Raw genomic sequence first — 25,967 nt, forward strand, 5'->3', positions numbered from 1 at the left:
TGCAATGTCTTGCAGCCAACAGTGCAGTGAGCTTTTTGTCAAAACTCAAAAATAACTTATTAGTTCATGAATATTTGTAGATTTTAAACATCTGTATTTTGTACTCGATGCATATTACCAATTTTCATGCATGCATATGAATATATGAGATAGTAGTTGTCAATGTACCTAATCTTAACATTTTTCTTGCTTCAATTACGTATTATCTAGTTCTACAAGTTCCGTGTGTCATAAATCTTCACTCCTTATGTTTCCAATAGCATGAACATTTATGTGTGACAATTATGCCAAATGGATTACTTCTCATCAAGCTCCAAATGACAAGACGAACTAGATTAATTTCCAGTTCTCAATGTGTACAGTATATGTTTCATATCATTATCCAAGGCACTGCTGTCATTAACTAATTTTATTTATGTACCTTTTAGTAGTGTTTAAAACATGAACAAGCACAATGAGTTCATGGCAAAATAGGTTAAATGTAAATCCAAAGAAAATACAACAATAAAAGAAGCATCTAAAATTTATTATCTGTGTCCCAATAAATGGAACTTCATTATATCAAAAGCACTTGCCTATTTGGTATTTCACCAGGAAGTTCCATAAAACGCACTGGACGATCAACATAACTAGCAAAAACAGTCTAGAAAATGCATTAAAATCAATAAGCATGAAATTTCAAATAAAATGTATTAATCACAAAGAGCTATAAGACAAATAAAACATCATCTACAAAATAGCGACAAATGCAGGGAAGGATGCATTCCCGAGAACCACGAATATAACCACCTAAATAGGTGAGCTACTACAAAATTATGAGTTTAAAGCAACAATTAAGTAAATTACTTAATGCAATCTTATAGACCTGATAGATGGAGAAATGGATGCTTGGGAAGTGAGCTTAAAAAATCCAAAGAGAATATATTAGTGTGCCTCCCTATCAACTCTAAGCCTAACTGGGATGGGAGATTGAAGAACCTCAGAGCAAACACTTCACTTCTTTCTATAAGTGAAATAGACGCTTGACCTTCTTATTACAAATTAGAGAAACATTGTTGAGGTATCAGGGCAAGATCTCAGATAGACAAGCACCTAAGAGGAAGAGGGCTACAGGGTCTGGAAGCCTTGGTCAAGCCAAAGCCCCTTGATCAGCAGTCCCAACTACTTTGCCACTAATTTTCAATTCTTAACATACAAAACAAGATCACAGAAACAGGATTTCTCTTTGTGAAGTTCGAAGACTCCCAATATCTAATATGAGGTCCAAGGGGGAATAACCTTGCATAATCATTTATATAAAGCAATAAAAGGTTGAAGGTTGACAAAAATATAAACCCTAAAGGTTGAGCATAATCATAATCATTTCTTAGCATTTATAGAGCACTAGAAGTTGGAGGTTGTCAAAAATATAACCTCTAAGAAAAATGTTAAAGAAAATAGAAAAGTTTAAATAAATCTATGCAGTGGTAAGAGAGAAAAATATATATTATTTAGCTCAATTAGAAATTGCTTCTCACATTGATGTAGGACACATAAATAAACAACATACACTGCAAGAGGTTTAGAATGGCTAAACCTAAGGAACGCAGGCAAAAGATCTAAGCTAATGAAATAGTATCAACACTAGGTCAAGAAGAAAGGAATTGATAAGGTCAATTTCTTGTCAACATGCATTATTCAAAGACGACACTCGTGAGTTACTTATATGGGCTACCGGGTGCACCACCTGGCGGGTTTAAGAACATAAAAAACTGTGAACCAACTATACAGAGCTCTTCATTTCAACATCATGACCTTCAGCACTAACTAAACCACCGGGAGTCCATACAAAGGCCAAATTCTATGGTAAAGAAGGCCGTAATAAATTAATAATAATTGGGCCATGAGAGACTTTATGAAGTAACTTTAATTGCAGATATAAAAGGCCCCAGAAGAAATTTACAAGTATTGCAGATTTGACAGGCCCCTGCAAGAATACACGGACTTAATTAAACTCACATCCAGCGACCCAATGCCACTGAAAGAATAAAGCCGCGTAGGAGTAACGGCCATCATGTAATATTTAGTTCCATTGCTTGTGCTAGCTGTCTCCATCTACAAAAAAATAAAATAAAATAAAGACAGGTAAGAAAAAGACATTACAGGCAAACCCAAGTAAAACTCTAGCTAAGCCAGAGAGAGTAAAATAGTTAGTGAAGATTAGTTTCTCAACAGCCACTTCACTAATCTAGTGATCATCCACATGCATGCTTATTTTTTCAAATGACCAATTCCATCAATCAAAAAATTTAACATTTTGTAGGAGCATTAAAATACTCAAAGAAATCCATATATCTGATGGAGAAACACCATATATAAACTGTCTGGTTTTTAGCACCAACCATGTACATACTAAATCTTTAAGCAATTTTAAATATTGCTAAAAGTAAGCAAGCCTCCCCTAATACAAAGGAAAGCCCCAAGTGGCAAATTGGTATGTATCCCCAACGGAAAAGGACCAGAAGAGGTGAAATGAAGGGGAGGACCTGCAAACCCATGAAAGCTTCTGGAAGTTCTTTAAGTTCAAATAGAAAATTTATGTGCTTCTCCTTCTTATCCTTCTCATCTACAGCAATTCCATGGAGTTGTCCATTATCTGTACCAAGAATGACTTCTCTTGTAGAAGCTGCAAAGACATTAGATACAATAGAAGAAATAAATTAATATGAAAAAATCCCTCTGAAATATTAGCTGGTGTATAAAAGAGAGGGATGGCTGAGAAACCAAACACAAACCTTCTGTTATCAGTTGTCTATTCCAGGCAACAGCATTCACGACAAGACCCTTCAGTTTGCTTAAAACACGTGGCCTAGTCCACTTAGCATGTGTATAAAATGTATCTACACCTCCACCGCCAACAATGGTAGCAATACAGTGGCTCCCCCCAGGATCAACAAAAACTCTATGGATAGATTGCTCCCCAGCTCAACCCGTAGAGAGATCAATATCTATGAGTGAAATGATCAAGAAAATATAAGTTGAGTGTTGGATGCAGCCCAAGGTCTAGATCCCAACAGTTGCACAAAGTGACCACATAAATTGCAATGTTGCATGTGATTATGGCAATCCCAACATGTAATGACAATAAAATCAAGAGGAATTAACAAATGGTATGTATTATAGAATAAGATATATCAAAGAAATATAGGGCATAACTTGCCACCTCAAAAATCATCACTAGTTTTACCCTGTTAACGGGAATGAAACAATGGTGCAAAGAGTTCCATTTACAAATATTAACCCTAAAATTGAACCGCACTGAATCCATCAGTGTGGCAGCATCCCATTTCCATCTACGAAAATTTTGGTTAAGTAAATAGTACTAGCTGAACTTGGGAGAAGACATGATACTCCAATTTCCAGCATAGCATGTTATGGTTGATTGTTAACCTAAGAGTTACATTGGCAAATTGGATCTATAATTTATAATATGACAACTGTGAGCATACTGTAGAAGTTATATACAATCATATGATATCACATCTCATTTTTAACAGGTCCCGTCTCTAATGATTTTTATAGTTGAATCACAAAAGAGAATTAATAAGGAAGAATCTAGTAAAGTAAATGAGTATAAGAGCATACCATAAGAATCTCCAACTCCGACATCATGTCTAATGATCCACCCTTTACTAGTTCCTAATACAATAACATCATTGCCAGCAGCCATGCATGTGATAACTCCATGCCCCTTTGCTGCATATCTCTCCAGAAGATCCACAGAAAAAACCTGCCTTCCTGTTTCCATCTTTAGAACCAAAAACTTCAACCTAACAAGTGGTAACAACTTTTTCACTTGGAACTAGAATATTCTAAAAAATCAAAATAATGGAATAAGTACAAGACACTTTAAAAAAAAGAGTCACAAAGAAAAAAAAATCCAACAAACGGAATGAGTTACCAAATTTATTCACTTCCTCTATAATCTCTCATTATACTCCCAATGAGAAAGACGCAAGTCCATAAAGAAGCGGAATACCTTAATGCTCTATTCGGTTTATTGAAATAAGATGGACTGGAGGGGAATGGCCATTCCTTAGGCTCCCCTATGGCTTGATCATTCCCTAACAACAATGAATGACAATTTCATTTGCAATGCATTTTTCATTATTTTTTTCGTCAACCAAACATGGGAACGGACATTTTGATGGAATGAAGAATCCATTCCAATGAACCAAACACTACCTAAGGGCTTGTTGGTTTGTGGTATAACTCACATAAGTATAAGTAATACCACCTCCCCCATGGTATTACTTGTACAAGACCATGAGATTATATCCATCCCCAATCCAATGGTCATAAATAATCTTTCCATCTTATCCCACCATTTATCCCACCCTAACCAAACATAATACAACTAATCCTATGGTGTATATAATCCATGCCATTACTTATCCCCACTAATCCCAACCACAACCCATGGTATCCAATCCCCTCCTAAATTAATCGGCAATCAAACATGGCCTAAATTCAACAAGTAGAAATCAAAATACTCCCTTAGGACACTTTTTATGTGTCCAAATTACCATTTTTGGAAGTCCCATTCTATGTGTTCTAGTTTGAAAAGTCAAAAGTTTTAACTATTACTTACCTTAATACTCTTCATTAATTTATATGTTAAAAATGGCCGTAGATATGCTTATCACAGAAGAAAAAAGAAGTTCAGAAGCGATTGAGAACAAGAATCACAAGAATCATAGCTTGTAATGTCGACGTTGAAACCGGCCTACCTAACTGAAAAATGTACTCATTTATGATAGTTTAAGAAAGAGAAGGGATACTAAAGAAGATGGTGAGATGAGATCTGAATAGTAAATACAGTTATAGACAAGGGAAGTTATTGGCAAACAAAGCCTTGTTTATAATCCAATGGAGCCATTTTCTTATACTTGTTGTAAGTTGTAAACACAGTTATAAACAAGGGAAGTTACTGGCAAACAGAGCCTTATTTATGGTCCAATGTAGCCATTTTCTTATACTTGTTGTAAGTTGTAAACAATGCCATATTACATCACAAGTAACAAGATAGATTTATATTTTATATACATAATATGAATGAAAATGCATTGTATATGCAAAATCAAGGACACGAGGCAGCCACCGAGATTTCTTGTCTTCTTTATTTCTTGATAAAGATTGAATTAGGAGTTAAAAATCATGAACACACATTTGATAAATGGATATTTTCATCGGTGTATGACAGAAGTAATTAAAGTTTTATGATGATGGGCTCCCAAAAACCTTAAGAAAAAATTGGGCTATAAATTGAAAATATTCAAAACGAAGGACATTTTTTAAATCTATCATTCAATGATGTTTTCTTAAAGTTTGTGCAAAGCCAATAGATTCTACAAGCTAGTACAATTGAGTGTCAATCCCAATTCAATCCTTGCCATTCAAGTATTGCATAGCGTCTAATACATGAAAGGGTAGTCTAAAGTGGACAACAACAATTGCGTGTCATGCATATTGAACAGCTTAAGAATCTAATACAATACCAAAGACCTCCAAATAAAGCAACCACACTCGAATGAAAGCAATGCTTGTTCCAAATTGGTTGCTCAAAATTTGGTCTTTAGTTGACTCAATTCTAACAAACCCCCAAATCTAGGAACTTAGCGTGACAACTGGGAAAATCAATCACATTACGTAGGAACGTGATTTTCATTCTAGAACAATCAGGTGAATTGGGGTTTGGTATGGTGATGAGAAAAAGTGAGAGTAAGGGATCAAGAGATTGTAAGTACCTTAGGGTTCGACTATTGCAGAGATGAGAGAGAAGAAACGTTGGAGGGAAACCCTAGTTCAGAGAGAGCACTCTCGATCAACTGGACCAAGACTGCTCGGCCTATCCGCCATTCTCAGGAGCCTTCTCCTCCGCAGTGAGAGAGATAACTCACAGCCACTGAGCCAGAGTTTGGAATCGTGAGCAGAGAGAGAGGAATCGTTATTCAGGCGTTGTTTGGTAAATCTAAGGAATTAGAATACAAATCTACCATGTTTCAAAATGTGCATTCCCAACTGAAAATCACACTGAACATTTCAGTACCTTTCGTCATCAGTATAACAGTTTAGACCTTTGCTGATAACCAATGTGTTGTAATAATGATGTGATGAATTATTCAACAATAATGATGTAATGACAAAAGATTAATTAATAAAGATAAAAACACATCAGCATCAGCATCTTTTGTAGACAAAAACAGAAAGAGTAGTATAACCTAATCAACATAATCTCTTGAAACACCATGGATAGAAGGGGAGGAAAATTTTTGAAGGTACGAAACCATATTATAAAAATTCAGGTAACTTCCGTGATCAAAAAGAGTTCCATATTATTCACAAACCTAAAACAAAAAAAATGTAATCCGATACCCAAACTGAAGGAAACAGAAGTCTATCTAAGTACAAGCGTCTCTCTAAGTATAAGCTTTAGGGGTGTGAAAAATTAGGGATTTTGCTGTATGAGAACAATAGTTTTTCTGTGAATTTGGAGATTCAATCATAGATGAAAAATTAGGTAAAATCATGCGGTTCTCATTCTATACAAACATAAATTTTTATCAAAGCTTTCCAAATAGTTTAACTCTTGAAAACTGAGGCATATATATATATATAGATGTGTTCACCGTCGCTAAGGAGGGAGGAGCAGCGACGGTAGTGAGGAGTGTGGGTGTCGACGAAAAGGAAGAGGCAAAGTTGCTGCTGTGGTCGTGGTGGACAAGTGAAAGAGAGAGTGAGAGCTATGAGGTGGGGCCCGGGCACAGACTCTGCTCGGAGGACCCATTAATCTATGATGGATTGATCTCGACAGTGGTAACCAATTATACCAATTATATAAAATTGATCTCGACAGTGGTAACCAATTATACCAATTATATAAAAATAAAATTAAAAATAAAATTAAAACAGGGATCCCACTACAAGATTCATAATACATTTTGAACATCTTCCTTGATTCTTTACATTTTGAAGAATCCTTCCACGAAGACCCAACTTTGAAGAATCACTCCAAAGGTCTACATCAATAATTGGCGCTCCAACAAAAGAAGACAAAATCCCTAGAAGATAAGGATTCTCTTCAGATATCATAAAAATATACACCAAGAAAAAATCCAAAAAGATTTTGGAAATATTTTGTGTCTGTAATTATTTGAGTCTGTCAGTGATAAGGATTTTCCTTCACTCACTACTTTAATAAAGTAGATATTTCTTATCCTGCTTTATTAAAGAAAAGCTGTGAAAATCCTTATACGTGTCCTGTAATAATTTATAGTGTCAAAATTTTGTCAAAAAGGAATGATTGAATGATATGCGATGGGGCCCAAAGCAGTACCCGATATCATTATCCTAATCTTTTATTGATAAAATTTTATCCTTAATAGTAACTCACGTCCAAATCTATGCATTTATGGCATAGATATTATTGTAAGAGTCTAAGAATCTATAGTCAAGTCTAGAGTTAATAGCCTTTTAGACTTTTATTTTTGGCCAAAACTTTTTGACGTATTGTTTTTTGGACTGTATGTATCAATTGTGTGTATAAATTGGCATGCTTGCCAACGGAGAAGGCAGAATGAAAAACACCACTTCACTCTGCGTTGTAAATTTTCCAACCCCTCTCAAAAACCTCTAAGTGTATTAAGATTTTCAGAATTTCAGAGTCTGTAATATAATCTTTGTAAGTATATTTCTTATTAATATGACGTGTGAGTAGTTTCTCTTTTTCCTTAAATATTTCGAAAGGGTAACTCTTCTATTCTAAAAATTTATTTTCTTTTTGGAAAAACTACGTTTATGGAATGCTTGTTTGCTCATTTATATTACATGCTTTGAACCTTCGTAGTATCTTCAGTTTTCTATTTTGTTACTGAGTGACCTTAGCTGAAGAGCCCGTGTGAGCCGTGGTTAGGCGTTGGAGGGCGAATTGTAGGCAGAAAGGGAAAAGTAAAAAATGGAAAATAAAAATATACTTTGTTGAACGAGGCTTAGTCTCAAGGTGGGAGTACATGTAATGAAAACAAACATTTCTTAAAAATAGTTTTTACCATAGAAAATAATTTTAGAATAAAAGGAGAGCAACTCGAGTAGAAATATTAAGGAAATATTGTCCATATAAGAAATTCAAAAAATCAAAAATTTGTATGCCCTTAGACGTAGACTTTAGAAATAAAAATTAAATTTCAAAAAATAAAGAAAAGTATATGCCCTTAGACGAAGACCTTAGGAATAAAATTAAAATTAGTACTGAACTAATACAAGAATTAGAAGATCAAAAATTTAGATATCAGTTTCTTTTATCATTAGCTTCTAGCAAATCTCTAGAAAATTACAATTTAAAAAATCAGTTTCTTTTATCATTAGCGTCTGGCAGATCCCTAGAAAACTACAGTTTAAAAATTTCTCAAATAAATAGAAAGCTAATTGTAAAACAAGAAGCCTTAAAAATAGCTATACAACAGCTTGAAGATCTAGTAGCATAACTGTAGAATTAGTCAGATAATTCTCAGCCCAATTTCAAAATAGTGGTAAACCACTAACTCAACCCCCTACACAAAAATTTGGTATCAGAGCAGTGTTCGGTTTTAGGACAGTTTAAGTTAGTTTATGCATTTTGCTTATGATAATAGAGTAGTTTTTATTTTTGGAGATTTTAGTTATAAATTTCATATCATAGTAGCTTGTAATAATTTTAAAGTAGGAGTTAATTTTGTATATGAAAAAAGTAGAGTATCTAGATTTATAACTCAGCAGCCATAACCGTCGCCTTAGCATAAATAAAAATAATTTCCGTTGTAATTTTGAAGAGACTTTTACACATCAGCTTCATAGTGAACATAATCCTCAGCTAAATAGTATCATAGATTATCAGATTAATTTTGCAGAAAATATTAAAAAAGACATAGATAAAATTAGCAATCTTTTTATTTCATCTATAGATCATCTCCGTAATAATCGTAGTATAATTAAAGATCAAGATAAAAAATTAGATTATATTCAAGATCAGTGTAGTTCTATCCTACAAAAAAGAATAGATTTAAATTTAGAAAAATTTCCTACTAAGCTAGAAATAGAAACATTAATTTCAGTTACAAATCAAATAGCTAAACAAATAGAACAAATTAATCAAATTCAAGATAATTTAAGACAAAAATTAGAAATTTTAGAACAACTTGTAAGGTCCTAGTTTATGAGTAGTGATAAGAAAGCTAATAGAGATTACCAGACTATTTTAAAACAAGCGGAAGATTTTCATAATAACCCGGAAGGAATTAGTACTTATCAAGGAATAAATCAATCAGATAAAATATCAGTAAGACAAAATAATATAGAAATTTTATTTTTAATTCGATTGTGCGAAAAACTTGAATACCTATCAGAACAACTACATAGCCTAGAAAATCGTCTAGCGTCTTTAGAAAAAATAGTACTTCAGAAAGGAAAAGGAATAGAAGGACAATCCAACAAACCTCAATCTCAAGTAAACGAGGAAGATATAGCTAGATATTTTGAAAAGCTTAAATTACCCAGAAAACTAGCGTGTAGAATTTATAGAAAATAAAAATGTTTAAACAGCTAATGAAAGGAAGTAACAGTAAAAAGCGTAATGAAGATGAAGATGTTAAAGTGGAAGAATTTATAGATGTAGAACAGCAGATAGAAAAATTTAAAAAAGAAAAGTTAGAGTTAATTCCAGCTAAATATGTGTATAAGCTAGGTAAGATTTATAAAAAATAATATTTATTTAAACACTATGGTGAACGAATGATTAGCGTGACTCAAGAAGATGAGAAAATAGAGCTAAATTTAATAGAAAGAGAAAGCTATAAATATGCAATAAATGAACACCTTAAAATGACTCATTTAGAATTAGTAGTGGTAGGAGTTAAGGCTTTAACCAGAGAAAATTTAGGAACTAAAGTATTTGTATGTCTCTATGATGATAGGTTTAATGATGTCGGACAAAGTATTTTAGGAAGTTATGAATTAGATATGAATTCAAAAGGAGGAATAGTTTATTTTACACCAGACTTTTTACTACCAACCACAACCTTTCATAAAAAGATAAAAATAGGAATAAAAAGTAGAGGATATAAAATGAAAAAGAAAGAAAAGAATTTATTAGTTTGCACAGGATTTTTAGGTCTAGCAGTCTCAGAAAGCAATACTCACTATAGACTTACTAATGATCAGATAGTTAAATTATTAGGCGCAAAAGGAATAAAAGCATTACCAGCTAAAAAATTTAATTCTGAAGATAATGCAGCACTAGATTGGAAACTAGGAGATTTTCTAGGACAAAAGAGATTAGCCCCTCAAGATAATTTATTATACCAAACAGCAGATGGAAATTATGCAGTAAGATTTACTCAGTATACTTATGTAGCACCAGAAAAATCTGAGGATGATGAATTTAGTAGTATAGATAGGGAAGAAAATCAAGATAATCGTAGTGAAATAAATTAGCTTTACGTAATGACAGAAGAAAAAACTATATCACAAAATAAGATATATAATATTGATGAGATAAATTTAGAAAAATTTACTCTAGAAGACATGAATAAAATACTAGATGCTAGATATTATGAATACTTAGCCAGAGGAGATACCCATGACGAAGCAGTGTCATTTTTGGATCAAGAATTTCATACGGAATATGTAGATGATATCATAGAAGATAATATACATCCTAGCAAAATATTTAGAACACCAAAGCAACCTAACCTAGAAGATACTTTTTATATGCATACAGAAAGCTCAGGAACCAATAATCCACAACCAACTGTAGAAGATCCAATAGAACCAATGCAGTATGCAGTAAGAGGAAGAAGACCATTAGCCAGTTCAGGACGCAGTCACGCAGACCCAGATAAAAGCTATAAGTTTCATGGAAAGCGTAGACAACTAGATATGAGTATACAATTACAGCCAGTCCATAATCAAGGAACCCTTTTAGATTTAGCTAGATTCGACCCTCAGGTATGGCAGGAAGTAATAGAAAGATGGGAAAAAGATGCAGTAAAAGCATGGATGACTAGTCCCTATGAATCAACAGATATGTGGGAATATATGGAGACACTTCTAGGAGATTCAGCTTATAATATTTATTTAACTTTCAAGGGGAAATATGAAGAAACAATTAAACAGCTCAAAGAATTAGGAAATAACCCGTGAAATTTTACAAATTTTATTAAAGAAATACTTATAGAATATGATCCTTCTAGAGGAAATGACTCCGCTCAAAGCGTAGCATTAACTGAGTTAGACCAAATGACATTAGGAAGTTGGAAATATATTGTACCTTTTAGTAGAGAATACTTAGCCATAGCAGCAAGAACTGGAAAGAGCTTTGATGAAGAAATAGGAAATAAATATTTTAGAAAATTACCAGGAGAATAAGGAAGAGAGATAGAAAACAAATGGGCAATTTATTATGCAAGTTTACCAGCGAGAATAGCCACTGGAGAATTAAGAATAAGAGGAACTTTAGGAATAGGACCTAGAATAGTTTTTACATTTTATAAGCTTAGAGAAAAATGTATAGAAGTTAAAATACAGAAAGACTTGAAAAAACAAAGTTACGGCTTTTGTAGCAGCGTAATATATACTCCTCAGCAATATGAAGATGAACATAATAGGAAAAAATACAAAAAATATGGAAAATATAGAAAAGAGAAATATTGGAAGAAAAATTATAGAAAACCATGGAAAAAACAAAAATTCATTAGAAAAAGTAGAACTTTTAATAGGACAAATTATAAGAAATTACCCAGAGAAGAAAAAGATAAAAGAAAACAAAAATATGTTAGAAAACCCAACAGTAAAAAATGCAATTGTTTTATATGTGGAGAACCCAATCATTTTGCAAAAAACTGCCCAAAAAGACAAAGACCAAATACTAATAAACAGATAGAAAGACTACATATTATAGAAGACTTAGAAGAAGATATAGTTAGCATAACTAGTGATGATTCAGAAGTATATAGTATAGTCAGCGATTATGAATATCAAATAGAAGCCATAAGTTCAGATAGTGACTCAGAAAGTGATACTAATATAGATAATCTTTTAGGACAACTCAACCAAGAAATAGGACCAACCCCTTCCCAAGATACTTTCTTTATGATGGAATGCAATGCAGATACTGAATGCCAGCATAACTTTCAAATAGGATTAGGATTTGATACCACTAGATGCAGCTATTGTAATTGGTTTCCAGCTAAAGATAAACGAGCTCAATGTTTATTATGCAGCATAACCTATTGTGTAGTCTGTCTAGAAAAATTAAATATGACACATAAGATATATAGCGACCCCGGATTTACCCTTGTTGTACAGTGATCCGGACATGTGTCCGTGGAGGTTGGTAGTTGATTATTATCTTGTTTACATCCTTTTTACTTTGTAGTTGAGTTATGGGATGTGTTGGGCAGGTTTGTTACAAGTTGGTTGAGTTTAGAAACCAAAACTAGTTGCCCAGATTTTGACCTGTCCGCTCGAGCGGGGGTTTTGGCGCTCGAGCGGGAATTGCACCCATCCAGTATTTCCTGTGCAGTGTTGGACGCTCGAGCGTGGGATTGGCCGCTCGAGCGGGGTTGTGTGAGTTCCGCTCGAGCGGGGAGTTGGAAACTCGAACGGAGACCTGGTTCTGTAAAAGTTCTAGGAGTGTGTATCCGCTGCTCGAGCGGGATTGTTGACGCTCGAGCGGGAGTCTGTGAGTGACGCTCGAGCGGGGTGTTTGACGCTCGAGCGGGACGACTGAGTTTAAGTTCCGTGTTTTGACTTTTCAAATCACTTTTTCACTTTCTCTTCTCTCTCCTACTTTTCCAAAAACACCATTGTTGAGCCTCTCACTCTAGAATTCTACCTTCTCTCTAGGTTTTGATCTAGTAGGAGTGATTTGCTCACCTTTGGCCTTTACAAAAAAGTTGTTGATCGTCGAGGGCTACTTTTTAATCTGAAAATTTCAGGATTTGGAGCACATTGGGTTTTGTCATCTTCTCCCTTGGGGCTCCGGATTTGAGGTAGGGATATCCTACTCCTCTCTATGGATTTTGTCTTTAAATTTTGGTATTTTGAGATGTTGGGGTTGGTTTGATAATTTTGTGAAAGTTTGGGGCTTTTGTGTTATTTTACAAAAGTTGGGGTTTTATTTATAATAAACCTAGATGCATGTTTGGCATAGAGAAATGGAATTAATGTTGAATCATTGATGGAAATGGGACTTAAGGGTCGTAATGTTAATTATGGAAATGACCTAATTACATCGTTTGATTAATTGGGATAATTAATTGTGAGAAATGAGGAAATGGAATGAAATTGTTAAGATTGGGAATGTATGGGGTTAAAGGGTGTAGTTGAATTAATTATCACTCACCGAAATGAAATGTTGATTGAATATCCATTGTGCATTTATTTTCTGTTTAGAGATAACTGCTTTGGGCTATCGGTGGAGGGTATTCGTGATTGTTGTAGACAATGCATGATGATTAGGCAAACGGAAACTAATCAATGGAATGTGTCATGGAAATTGACGGTTGATAGAATACATTAGCTGTATGTATTGTGTGATTGTATATAGAACCAATGTGTTTGTATACGTTATGTGTAGAGGAGGAGATGGGGGATGTACTCCGCGGTTTAGGGGTAGATGGGGGATGTACCTCTAAACCGGATAGTGTTGGGAGAAGATAGGGGATGAACTCCGTAGATACAGCTCATATGCTTGTCTAGAGAAGTGAAGATAGAGCTAATATGCTTATCTTTGTGAAGTGTGGATACAGCTTATATGCTTATCTGTGAATGTGGGATATTGTTGTTATACATATCTGTTGAGAATGGGGATATAGCTAATATGCTTATCTGTGAATGTGGGATATAGTTTTTATACATATCTGTTGAGATGATGGTTGAGCTAATATGCTTATCTGTTGAAAAAGGGAAAATGAAAAGTAACTTGGACTCATAAGTCGCATGACATAAAAATGTGATTTATGTGGATGTATCAGTGTTGACCATCTATCAATTGCTAATATTTTAGTCATTGTTCATGGTTGGTTTAGTTTATTTCTACTGGGCTGTGGCTCACCCTATATGGGAACATCATTTTCAGGTACAGGTAGCATGCCACCTCCAAGGACATAGCTTGGGAGGCTAGATGCGAGCTGATTTTTGCTGTTTAGTTTCTTTTGATGTATTACATGTATATTCAAGCCAAGGGCTTAATGTGTAGATGAGTTAGCATCTTTTTGTTGTAACCAAGTGTTAACTTGGAAAGCTGTAAGCCCGTAGGGCATTGTGTTTTTGTTGTTAACATGTAATACTATTGTAGTGAAACTCTGATTAATAGAAGAATGTGGATATTTTGCATGTCAAGGAATGTCTCAATTTAGGGTTTAATGTTATTATTTTGAGGGCGTTACAAGATAGCCTTAGGAAATACTAAGGAAGATCATAGTCTAGAAAGCAGAGAATTACATTTAACAATTAGAGAATTAGAACTACAAGTAAGAGAACTTAAGATACAAATACACGAGATAGAAACTAAGACTAGCTTTGACATAGAATGTTTAGAATTAGAAAATAGACAGCTTAAACAGCAGCTAGAACAATTTCACAATAAGTATCCTTTAAAAGACAAACTGATTGAAGAGCATATGAATTCATTAGAATTAGTCAACCTAGTTAATTCTCAACCCTTTAGTCAAAACTCTAAAGCCCAACCAGATACCACAACCTTACCATTTAATTATCCGGTTATACCTAAACCAAATCTAGTTGAGATCTCTTGTGTAATCAAGTTTGCAGCAAAAACCCTTAGTATAGATGCCATGATAGATACAGGAGCTAGTAAATCATATATTGAACAACAAGTAGTTCCCCCAGGATGGAGCACGACTTTAACAACCCCAGCTTTATTTAGTATAGCAGACGACACTAAACAGATATACACACATTGCATCAATGGAGCACAGATTAGTTTTCATCATCTAGGTTCTCAAGATCAGCATATAGAATGGTTTCCTTTACCTCAGGTTTGGATTGGAAATACCCGACAGAATCATCCTTTCATCTTAGGACTTAATTTCATCCTTAGCTTACAAGGTGGCATGTTACTCAGTCAAAACAACATTAGTTTCTTCAAGCGAACTGTACATACACCAACGGCTTATGCCCTTAGCACCATCGCCCATTCATCAGAGTTGCGTGCGAAGCGTGGTGGTACCATAGGAGTAGATTCAGTTCCAGCTAGTTTTTTATTTCCAAGTAGAAATATTTTTCCCGACCTAGCCCAAAAATATATACCTAATGAGAAAGCAAATATGTCTTTAGAAAATTTAGATACAGAAAATTATGATTTAGAAGAATTTGATTTTGAAAATAAGGAAGATTATTGGAACCTAGAAGATTTTAAACAACCAGCTAATTTAGAATTAATTTTTGCAAAAATAGGAAAAATAAAGAAAAAACCAATATACAGGAGAACCGAAAATGATTTAGATGAGATAATAAGATTAGCTGAAACAACAGAAATTTTAGAAGAACAACCCATGAAATATTGGAAAAGAAATAAAATTTTAGCTAGTCTAGATATAAAAAACAAAGATTATAGGATTACCTCAGCACAAATAGATCATACACCAGCAGACATAGAAGAATTCAGAACACAGATTAAAGAATTACTAGATCTAGGAGTAATTAGACCCAGCAATAGCCCACACAGGAGCGCAGCATTTATGGTTAGAAATCATGTAGAGATAAAAAGAGGAAAAGCTAGAATGGTAATAAATTATAAAAGATTAAATGATAATACAGAAGATGATAAATATAATATACCAGATAAAGACCAACTCATAAATAGAATACAGACAGCAAAGATATTTAGCAAATTTGATTGTAAGTCAGGATTTTGGCAGATAAAAATGGAAAAGGAAAGCATACCATGGACAGCCTTCTGTTGCCCTCAAGGACATTATGAGTGGCTAGTTATGCCCTTTGGATTAAAAAATGCACCTTCTATATTCCAGCGCAAAATGGATAATATATTTAATAAATATAGTTTTATACTGGTATATATAGATGACATATTAGTGTTCAGTCCAGATAAAAGTAGTCACATAGATCATTTGTATATAACATTAGAAGAAGTCATAAATAATGGAATAATAATCAGCAAGAAAAAGATGGTATTAAATAAACCCTACATAGAATTTTTAGGAATGGAGCTAGGAGATGGAAAAATTAGGTTACAACCTCATATAGTCAAGAAAATTTTAGACTATCCAGACAAATTAGAAGATACAAAGCAACTGCAATCCTTTTTAGGAATTTTAAATTATGCACGAATGTATATTCCTAACCTTAGTAAAATAATAGGACCCCTTTATAGTAAGACCACACCCACAGGGCAAAAATATTTCAATCGGCAAGACATAGCTCTAGTTAGAAAAATAAAAGACATTTGTAAAAACCTACCAGACCTACAACTTCCCTTAGAATCTGAATACATAGTTGTAGAAACAGACGCAAGTCAATTAGGATGGGGAACAATATTATTAGCTAAACCCAGTAAATATGACAGTAAAAATAAAGAACGCATTTGTAGATACAGTTCTGGAAAATTTAAAGAAAAAGATACAACTATGACCAGCCTAGATTTTGAAATACTAGGAGTAGTATACGCAATAAATAAATTTAGATTATTTTTGTACAAACCTTTTACAATAAGGACAGATTGTGAAGCCATAGTTAGATTTCATAACAAACTAAACGAGCGTAAATTAAGTACTAGAAGATGGGCAAAATTTTTAGATTGTATAGTAGGACAAGGATATAAAGTAGAATTTGAGCATATTAAAGGAAGCGATAATAAATTAACAGACTGGTTAAATAGAAAAATTTATTTAGAAAAAGAAGATAACGAGTTTAATTTCTGTGCAGATAATGGAAAACAGCAAGACCATGAACTTTGGGGGATTTTCTCTTCCCATTCATGAAGGCAGAACCAAGTTCAGACCCTTAACAGGGATTGAGTTAGACCCAGTTCAACAGTGTCTTTTAGATAACCTTTGGACCAGCCAAAACCACCCAGCTAAGCGCCTTTCAGCCCTAAACTCTCTCAGTATATATTTTTCAAAAATCCAAAACAAGCCCTTGTCTAAAAGTTTTTCTTTCTATGTAGTAGCTAAAGGAACCAAGCCTGGTATTTACCATGATTGGATAGAAGTAGAACCTTTAGTCAAAAATTTTCCCACACCTCAGTTTAAAGGATTTTATGATTTTGAGTCAGCCAGTACCTATGCCCGAAGACAAATAGGAACCAGTTACTTTATTAGCCAGATAGCTAAAGATTACCTGGACACATTGAGCAAGATGAGATCTACCATCCTTGCTACCAGTGGCGTTCCAGTTAGCCAGACAAGTGGAAGTAGTAGTACAAGCAACAGTAGTTCTAATCCTCAGATAGATTCCCAGAATCCTCTCCAAATGTGCAGACATTGTGAAGGCCTTTCCAGAAATTTCAAGAAAATTATGGATAAAGGCAAGAAGGTCAGTGACGAGCTAGACTAGCTCCGAGACAAAGAAAAACAATTGAGAGCAACCATTAGAACCTTAACCAACCAGCTTAAAAAATTAGCTCCAGAAAGAACACCTACCTCCTTACCTAGCCCAGAAATCAAACAGCTCACCAGTGAGGAATTTGACCAATTGAGTGCTAGAATGTATTTCTTTAGGCATTCTATCATTCGATCCCTTTGTGAGAAAAGCCAAGTAATGGAAGACCTAAAACCCTATATTTATACCTTAGCCGGAGATAGCAGAAACAACGAGTTAGTCATTATTCAGCAGTTTCTTCAAGATCTCTCCATAGCAAGGGTTGACTGCCCCGGCCTAGCTTACCAATGGACCTATACCTATGAAAATGAAGAGCAACCCTGCTTAGACGAAGAAAAATGCAATAAGAGGTCAGAACATTTTGGTAGATGTCAGTGTAACCTAGACTTCAGCATTTGCCTTTGCCAGATAAATTTAGCTACATTCGAGCCGCTGGAGATAGAAATTAGGGGCGAAACTCGTTATCTAACAGCTCCAAAATTGTTAGATTACGGCTTTGTCTCTAGACTAATTTTCACAGATCCAGATCAGACAGATAACTTTGGACACAAGCTTGCCCATGCAGTACTGTGCGTAATGGAAGAACATCATCCGTATGTGGAAGCTTTGATAGATAGCAAACTACCAGAGTGGAAGGGAATATGGTGCAATCCAGCTAAACACAAAATGTACCTCAGAGGAACCTCTACATTTCCAGGATACCCAGGACTTCTCAATAGGAGACCCTGGCCATGCAGAAGATTTTCACTCAAAGACCAGCTCAATAAATGGAGAAAATTTGCTAGCAACTCTCTCTTAGCCTATAATGGAAATTATGGACATCTAGTTTGTGAAGATAGACATCAGAAGATACATTGTAATTTAGCCATCCCAGGATATCCATTCAGCAAAGAGACATTTGTCGATGAAAGTCAGTACCCGAACTACCAGCATGGCGTCTCTCATGAATCACCAGTGATGGGAGAGAATGATCAAGAATGGAACGATGAACCACCCATGGGAGATGGGGATGACTTTTACGACCAACTCTCAGTTAAAAAAAAAAAAAAAAAAAACAGGGGGTCCCACTACAAGACTCATAATACATTTTGAACATCTTTCTTGACTCTTTACATTTTGAAGAATCCTTCCACGAAGACCCAACTTTGAAGAATCACTCCAAAGGTCTACATCAATAATTGGCGCTCCAACAAAAGAAGACAAAATCCCTAGAAGATAAGGATTCTTTTCAGATATCAGAAAAATATACACCAAGAAAAAATCCAAAAAGATTTTGCAAATATTTTGTGTCTGTAATTATTTGAGTCTGTCAGTTATAGCGATCCCGGATTTACCCTTGTTGTAAAGTGATCCGGACATGTGTCCGTGGAGGTTGGTAGTTGATTATTATCTTGTTTACATCCTTTTTACTTTGTATTTGAGTTATGGGATGTGTTGGGCAGGTTTGTTACAGGTTGGTTGAGTTTAGAAACCAAAACTAGTTGCCCAGATTTTGACCTGTCCGCTCGAGCGGGGGTTTTGGCGCTCGAGCGGGAATTGCACCTGTCCAGTATTTCCTGTGCAGTGTTGGACGCTCGAGCGTGGGATTGGCCGCTCGAGCGGGGTTGTGTGAGTGCCGCTCGAGCGGGGAGTTGGAAGCTCGAGCGGAGACCTAGTTCTGTAAAAGTTCTGGGAGTGTGCATCCGCCGCTCGAGCGGGATGGTTGACGCTCGAGCGGGAGTCTGTGAGTGACGCTCGAGCGGGGTGTTTGACGCTCGAGCGGGGCGACTGGGTTTAAGTTCCGAGTTTTGACTTTTCAAATCACTTTTTCACTTTCTCTTCTCTCTCCTACTTTTCCAAAAACACCATTGTTAAGCCTCTCACTCTAGAACTCTACCTTCTCTCTAGGTTTTGATCTAGTAGGAGTGATTTGCTCACCTTTGGCCTTTACAAAAAAGTTGTTGATCGTCAAGGGCTACATTTTAATATGAAAATTTTGGGTTTTGGAGCACATTGGGTTTTGTCATATTCTCTCTTGGGACTCCGAATTTGAGGTAGGGATATCCTACTCCTCTCTATGGATTTTGTCTTTAAATTTTGGCATTTTGAGATGTTGGGGTTGGTTTGGTAATTTTGTGAAAGTTTGGAGCTTTTGTGTTATTTTACAAAAGTTGGGGTTTTATTTATAATAAACCTAGATGCATGTTTGGCATAGAGAAATGGAATAAATGTTGAATCATTGATGAAAATGGGACCTAAGGGGTCGTAATGTTAATTATGGAAATGACCTAATTACATTGTTTGATTAATTGGGATAATTAATTGTGAGAAATGAGGAAATGAAATGAAATTGTTGAGATTGGGAATGTATGGGGTTAAAGGGTGTAGTTGAATTAATTATCACTCACCGAAATGAAATGTTGATTGAATATCCATTGTGCATTTATTTTCTGTTTAGAGATAACGGCTTTGGGCTATCGGTGGAGGATAGTCGTGATTGTTGTAGACAATGCATGATGATTAGGCAAACGAAAGCTAATCAATAGAATGTGTCATGGAATTTGACGGTTGATAGAATACATTAACTGTATATATTGGGTAATTGTATATAGAACCAATGTGTTTGTATACGTTATGTGTAGAGGAGGAGATGGGGGATGTACTTCGCGGTTTAGGGGAAGATGGGGGATGTACCTCTAAACCGGATAGCGTTGGGAGGAGATAGGGGATGAACTCCGTAGATACAGCTCATATTCTTGTCTAGAGAAGTGAAGATAGAGCTCATATGCTTATCTTTGTGAAGTGTAGATACAACTTATATGCTTGTCTGTGAATGTGGGATATAGTTGTTATATATATCTGTTGAGAATGTGGATATAGCTTATATGCTTATCTGTGAATGTGGGATATAGTTTTTATACATACCTGTTGAAATGATGATAGAGCTAATATGCTTATCAGTTGAAAAAGGGAAAATGAAAAGTAACTTGGACTCATAAGTCGTATGACATAAAATGTGATTTATGTGAATGTATCAGTGTTGACCATCTATCAATTGCTAATCTTTTAGTCATTGTTCATGGTTGGTTTAGTGTATTTCTACTGGGCTGTGGCTCACCCTATATGGGAACATCATTTTCAGGTACAGGTAGCATGCCACCTCCAAGGACATAGCTTGGGAGGCTAGATGCGAGCTGATTTTTGCTGTTTAGTTTCTTTTGATGTATTACATGTATATTCAAGCCAAGGGCTTAATGTGTAGATGAGTTAGCATCCTTTTGTTGTAACCAAGTGTTAACTTGGAAAGTTGTAAGCCCGTAGGGCATTTTGCTTTTGTTGTTAACATGTAATACTATTGTAATGAAACTCCGATTAATAGAAGAATGTGGATATTTTGCATGTCAAGGAATGTCTCAATTGAGGGTTTAATGTTATTATTTTGAGGGCGTTACAACTTGGTATCAGAGTATACCGGGTTCGAATACTTTGGGTACGTGGGAAGTGATTAGGATCGCAATGGGTTTGTCTCGCTTGATAGAGACTTAGATGTAGTGTCATATGCTATGTGCTTAATTGATAACATGCTTATGTGACTATGTGGGTATGGGATTTAGTTTCTAGGTTGTTGATTGGATCCTTGGGTTGCTGGGAGTCTTGTTGGAAAAGCACTTGATCAATGCTGTTTTTAACCGGAACTCTAGTAACGCCTCGGGACTATCATTATCTGGAAACGAAATTCATAAGTGCTTATGTGTTTATGTGCTTACGTGGAGTGAATTACAGTTGTCCATGCACTAGGACGTGAGTGTTTAGTTTCGGCACATTTGTGAATGTGCTAACGTTCTGTATTACCTTTATTAGGATGTCAGGACGAGGAAGAGGTGCTAGGCGTGGTAGGCCTGCGAAGCAGGAAGTACCATTACCGGAGGAGGTTCCGGCAGTGCAGGAGGGAGTTGGCCAGGCCAATGTGGTCGAGCCAGCGGGTCAACAGGCTATGGGTGCCTTGGCCAGAGAGATAGCAGGAGCTTTGGGTATTCTTAGAGCTGGGAATCAGGCAGCTGAGGCAGGGCCTTCTTTCTTGAAGAGGGAGTTTTTCCGGTCTAATCTGGATGAGTTTATCAGGGATCCGAAGGAGCCACTGAAGGCAGATGAGTGGCTAGAGCAAATGAGTAAGACGTTCGAGATGCTTGGCGTCGAGGACGGAGCACTGAAAGTGACCTTGGCATCCTTCCAGCTGAAGGGAGATGCGGGTCAATGGTGGAAATACGAGAAGGCTCGTGTTGGGGGTACATGGGAGGCGTTTGTGAATGCTTTTCAGGAGAGGTTTTTGTCTGCAGCAGCTAGGGAGAAGCTGAGGGATCAGTTTAGCTGGCTTAAACAGCAGGGCTTGTCAGTGGCCGAGTTTGAGGCTACTTTTACCAGTCTGTCCAGGTTTGCACCTGAACTGGTGGCGTCTGAGGAACGCCGTTGCTATGAGTTTGAGAAGAAGTTGAGGCGGGGCCTCAAGTTGAGAGTTGGTGGGTCTTACATCCGAGAGTATAGACACCTGGTAGATGCTGCTGCTCATATGGAGATTATGATGCAGGAAGAGGAGGAAGAGCAGAAGGGCTCTAAGAGGAGCCAGGATGGTCAGGGTGATGACAGGAGGCAGAGGGGTTATAACCCTCAGCAGCCTCAGGGTGCAGTTTCTAGATCGACCTTTCCAGTGCCGAGTGCAGGCTCGGGGAGAGGCAATCAGGGGGAGTTTGCTTGTTACAAGTGTGGCCAGCTGGGTTACAAGGTTTCAGTTTGCCCGCAGAAGGGTGGGGGTCAGAGAGCTGCTTCTTCTTCAGCTAGACCGCAGAGTCAGAGTTTGGGCAGGGGGCAGCCCTTGTCTTGTTATCAGTGTGGACAGCCTGGGCACCTGAAGAGGCTTTGCCCGCAGTTGAGTGCCATTTCGGGAGCGTCTGGTTCCAGGCAGACGCAGAGTTTTCAGCCAGCTCAGTCTGTGCAGGCCTCGAGGGCCAACCAGGGGGCTTCGTCATCCCAGTCAGTACAGCAGTCGTATGCTCCTAGAGGTGAGCAGGGGGATCAGGGGCCCTCAGGGCGCGTGTATGCTGTTACCGCGCAGGATTTGGTATCGGCTCCGTCGGTAGTGAGAGGTACTTTTCTGTTTGCAACTCGGTTGCTAGTGTGTTGATTGACACGGGTGCATCTCATTCTTTTGTATCTGCTGCATTTGCATCTGTTTTGGAATTGGAGTTAGCACAATTAGCATCTCCTATTTGTGTGGTATCGCCTTTGGGTGGTGAGTTGATCTTGAAACAAGGTGTTAGAGGTTGTGATATAGAGGTCGCCGGCCATAGGCTTCCTTTTCCGTTTGTTGTCATGCCCATGAAGGGTTTTGATGTTATTTTGGGTATAGACTGGCTATCGTCATACCGGGCTGTTATCGATTGCTACCGCCAGAGGGTCACGTTATGTACCTTGAGCGGGGAGTGGTTCCATTTCTTGGGAGACCGGGTTGGTTGTGTTTTGCCACTGGGGTATGATTCGCGAGGGCGAAGTGAGCTTAGTGGTCTACTTGCTAGCTTTGAGAGTGGTGAGTGTGATGAAACCCAGGTTGTTTTGCCGAGGGTAGTTTGTGAGTACTCGGATGTCTTTCCCGAGGATCTCGTTAGTTTTCCACCTCATAGGGAGATCGAGTTCTCCATTGATTTAGTGCCCGGCACGGCGTCGATTTCTATGGCACCTTATCGTTTTGCTCCAGCAGAGTTGGTTGAGTTGAAAGTTCAGCTCCAGGAATTGCTAGATAAGGGTTTTGTTCGCCCTAGTGTTTTGCCGTGGGGAGCACCGGCCCTCTTTGCTAAGAAGAAAGATGGTGCCTTGAGATTGTGTATTGACTACCGGAAGTTGAATCGGGTTACGGTTAAGAATAAGTACCCTATGCCCCGTATAGATGATTTGTTTGACCAGTTGAAGGGTTCCCGTTGTTTCTCTAAGATAGACTTGAGATCGGGTTACCACCAGTTGAGGGTCAGGGAGGAGGATATTCCTAAGACGGCATTCCGTATGCGGTATGGCCATTATGAGTTTCTGGTGATGCCATTTGGGCTTACCAATGCACCGACAGTCTTTATGGACTTGATGAACCGGATATTCCGGGAATTCTTGGATCGATTCGTAGTCATTTTCGTGGACGACATTCTTATCTATTCACATTCGGAGGAGGAGCACGAGGAACACTTGAGAGTGGTGCTTGAGTTGCTTAGAGCCCATAGGCTGTATGCCAAGTTTGGAAAATGTGAGTTCTGGTTAGGAGAAGTCAAATTCCTAGACCACGTGGTATCCGGGGAAGTGGTGTCTGTTGATACATCTAAGGTAGAGGCAGTGCAAGATTGGGCACAGCCTAAGAATGTGTTTGAGATCCGCAGTTTTCTGGGATTAGCTGGGTATTACCGCCGGTTTGTGAAAGATTTCTCCAGGTTAGCGTCACCGTTGACTAGACTGACTCGGATGGGAGTCAAGTTTATGTGGAGTGAGACTTGTGAAAAGTCATTCCAAGAGCTGAAAGTTAGATTGACCACCGCTCCGGTTCTGATTATTCCGGAGAGAGGGTTGGGTTATGCGGTTTATTGTGATGCCTCACGAGAGGGTTTAGGTTGTGTGTTGATGCAAGAGGGGAAAGTGGTAGCTTATGGCTCACGTCAGTTGAAAATACACGAGAAGAATTACCCTACACATGACCTAAAGTTAGCGGCTGTGATCTTTGCCTTGAAAATCTGGAGGCACTACCTTTATGGTGAGAAGTTCGAGGTGTTCTCGGACCACAAGAGTTTGAAGTATCTGTTTACACAGAGAGACTTGAATTTGAGACAGAGGAGATGGATGGAGTTCATTGAGGACTATGATTTTGAGTTACACTATCACCCAGGAAAGGCCAATGTTGTGGTCGATGCCCTTAGTAGCAAATCCATTAGCGATGTAGCTTGTATAGCCATCCGGGAATGGGAGATGTTGGGAGCACTTGGCGAGTTTGATTTGCTACTGGGCGAATCTGTTGAGGCTGCGGCCTTGTTTTCAGTTGTTGCACAGCCTACACTTGTGACTAGAGTGTTAGAGGCACAGAGAGGTGACCTTGAGGTAGAGTCCTTCCGAGAGAAGATCTCCAGTGGGAAAGTTGAGAAGGGTTTGACGGTGTATCCCGACCTGAGTGTGAGATACCGAGATCGTTTGTTTGCACCGGAGTCTTGCCGAGAGGAAGTACTCCAAGAGTTTCACCATTCACGTCTTGCGGTGCATCCGGGAGGCACTAAGATGTATCGGGATTTGGGTCGCCAGTTTTGGTGGCGGGGTATGAAGAGAGATGTGGCTGTTTTCGTATCGAAGTGCCTTACTTGCCAGCAAGTGAAGGCCGAGCATTAGAGGCCAGCGGGTTTGTTGCAACCCTTGCCTATTGCCGAGTGGAAGTGGGAGCATGTCACTATGGACTTCGTTGTAGGTCTTCCGAGGACTCAGCGGGGTAGTGATGCTATTTGGGTGGTTGTAGACTGGTTGACTAAGTCGGCGCACTTTATTCCTATGCGCGTGAGAGACTCGGTAGATCATCTTGCCGACTTGTATATTCGGGACATAGTGAGATTGCACGGGGTCCCAGTGACGATCGTCTTGGATAGAGATCCTCGTTTTACTGCCAGGTTGTGGCAGAGTTTGCAGAGTGCCTTGGGCACTAAGTTGACCTTTAGTACGGCTTATCACCCTCAGACTGACGGGCAGTCCGAGCGTACTATTCAGATCCTCGAGGATATGCTTCGGGGTTGTGTCCTGGACTTCAGTGGGACGTGAGAGAGGCACTTACCCTTGGTAGAGTTTGCCTACAACAACAATTTTCAGTCTAGCATCGGTATGGCACCGTTTGAGGCCTTGTATGGCCGACCGTGTAGGTCTCCAGTTTGTTGGGCCGAGGTGGGTGATGCACCTTTGTTGGGTCCGGAGTTGGTTAGGGAGACGACGGAGAAAGTTGAACTTATCCGTAGAAGGCTTGTTACAGCCCAGAGTCGTCAGAAATCTTATGCCGACCGTAGGAGGAGACCTTTGGAGTTTGAGGTAGGTGATCATGTCTTTCTGAAGATATCACCTAGACGAGGTTTGATGAGATTTGGAAAGAGTGGGAAGTTATCCCCTCGGTTTATTGGTCCTTTTGAGATCCTTGAGAGAGTTGGCGAGGTTGCTTATCGGTTAGCTTTACCGTCGCAGTTGTCCGGAGTTCATGACGTGTTTCATGTGAGTATGCTTCGGAAGTATGAGCCAGATCCATCACATGTATTGGATTGGACTGATTTAGAGGTAGATGA

General features: G+C 37.7%; 2 protein-coding genes across 6 annotated transcripts in view; one reads left to right on the plus strand and one right to left on the minus strand.

Moving 5' to 3' along the window:
• LOC114273333 (vacuolar sorting protein 18-like) overlaps window positions 1–6,776 on the minus strand; it is a 38,879-nt gene extending 32,103 nt beyond the window's left edge. Inside the window, exons 1-6 of one of the 5 annotated variants that reach the window (XM_082874474.1) lie at window positions 5,787–6,776; window positions 3,625–3,787; window positions 2,775–2,987; window positions 2,526–2,665; window positions 1,999–2,094; window positions 576–643 (exon numbers count right to left, since the gene is read on the minus strand). In XM_082874474.1, coding sequence (XP_082730600.1) covers window positions 576–643; window positions 1,999–2,094; window positions 2,526–2,537 — 176 coding nt within the window. In that variant the 5' untranslated portion in view covers window positions 2,538–2,665; window positions 2,775–2,987; window positions 3,625–3,787; window positions 5,787–6,776. The other 4 variants (XM_082874473.1, XM_082874475.1, XM_082874472.1 and 1 more) reach the window with 4 other exon arrangements.
• Window positions 1–25,967, plus strand: part of LOC145789102 (uncharacterized) — a 249,534-nt gene that overhangs the window by 65,803 nt on the left and 157,764 nt on the right. The window lies entirely within an intron of this gene.

Source organism: Camellia sinensis, chromosome 6, assembly GCF_055761805.1.
Source record: "Camellia sinensis isolate YWXY chromosome 6, ASM5576180v1, whole genome shotgun sequence".
In the NCBI taxonomy this organism is placed as follows: Eukaryota; Viridiplantae; Streptophyta; class Magnoliopsida; order Ericales; family Theaceae; genus Camellia; species Camellia sinensis.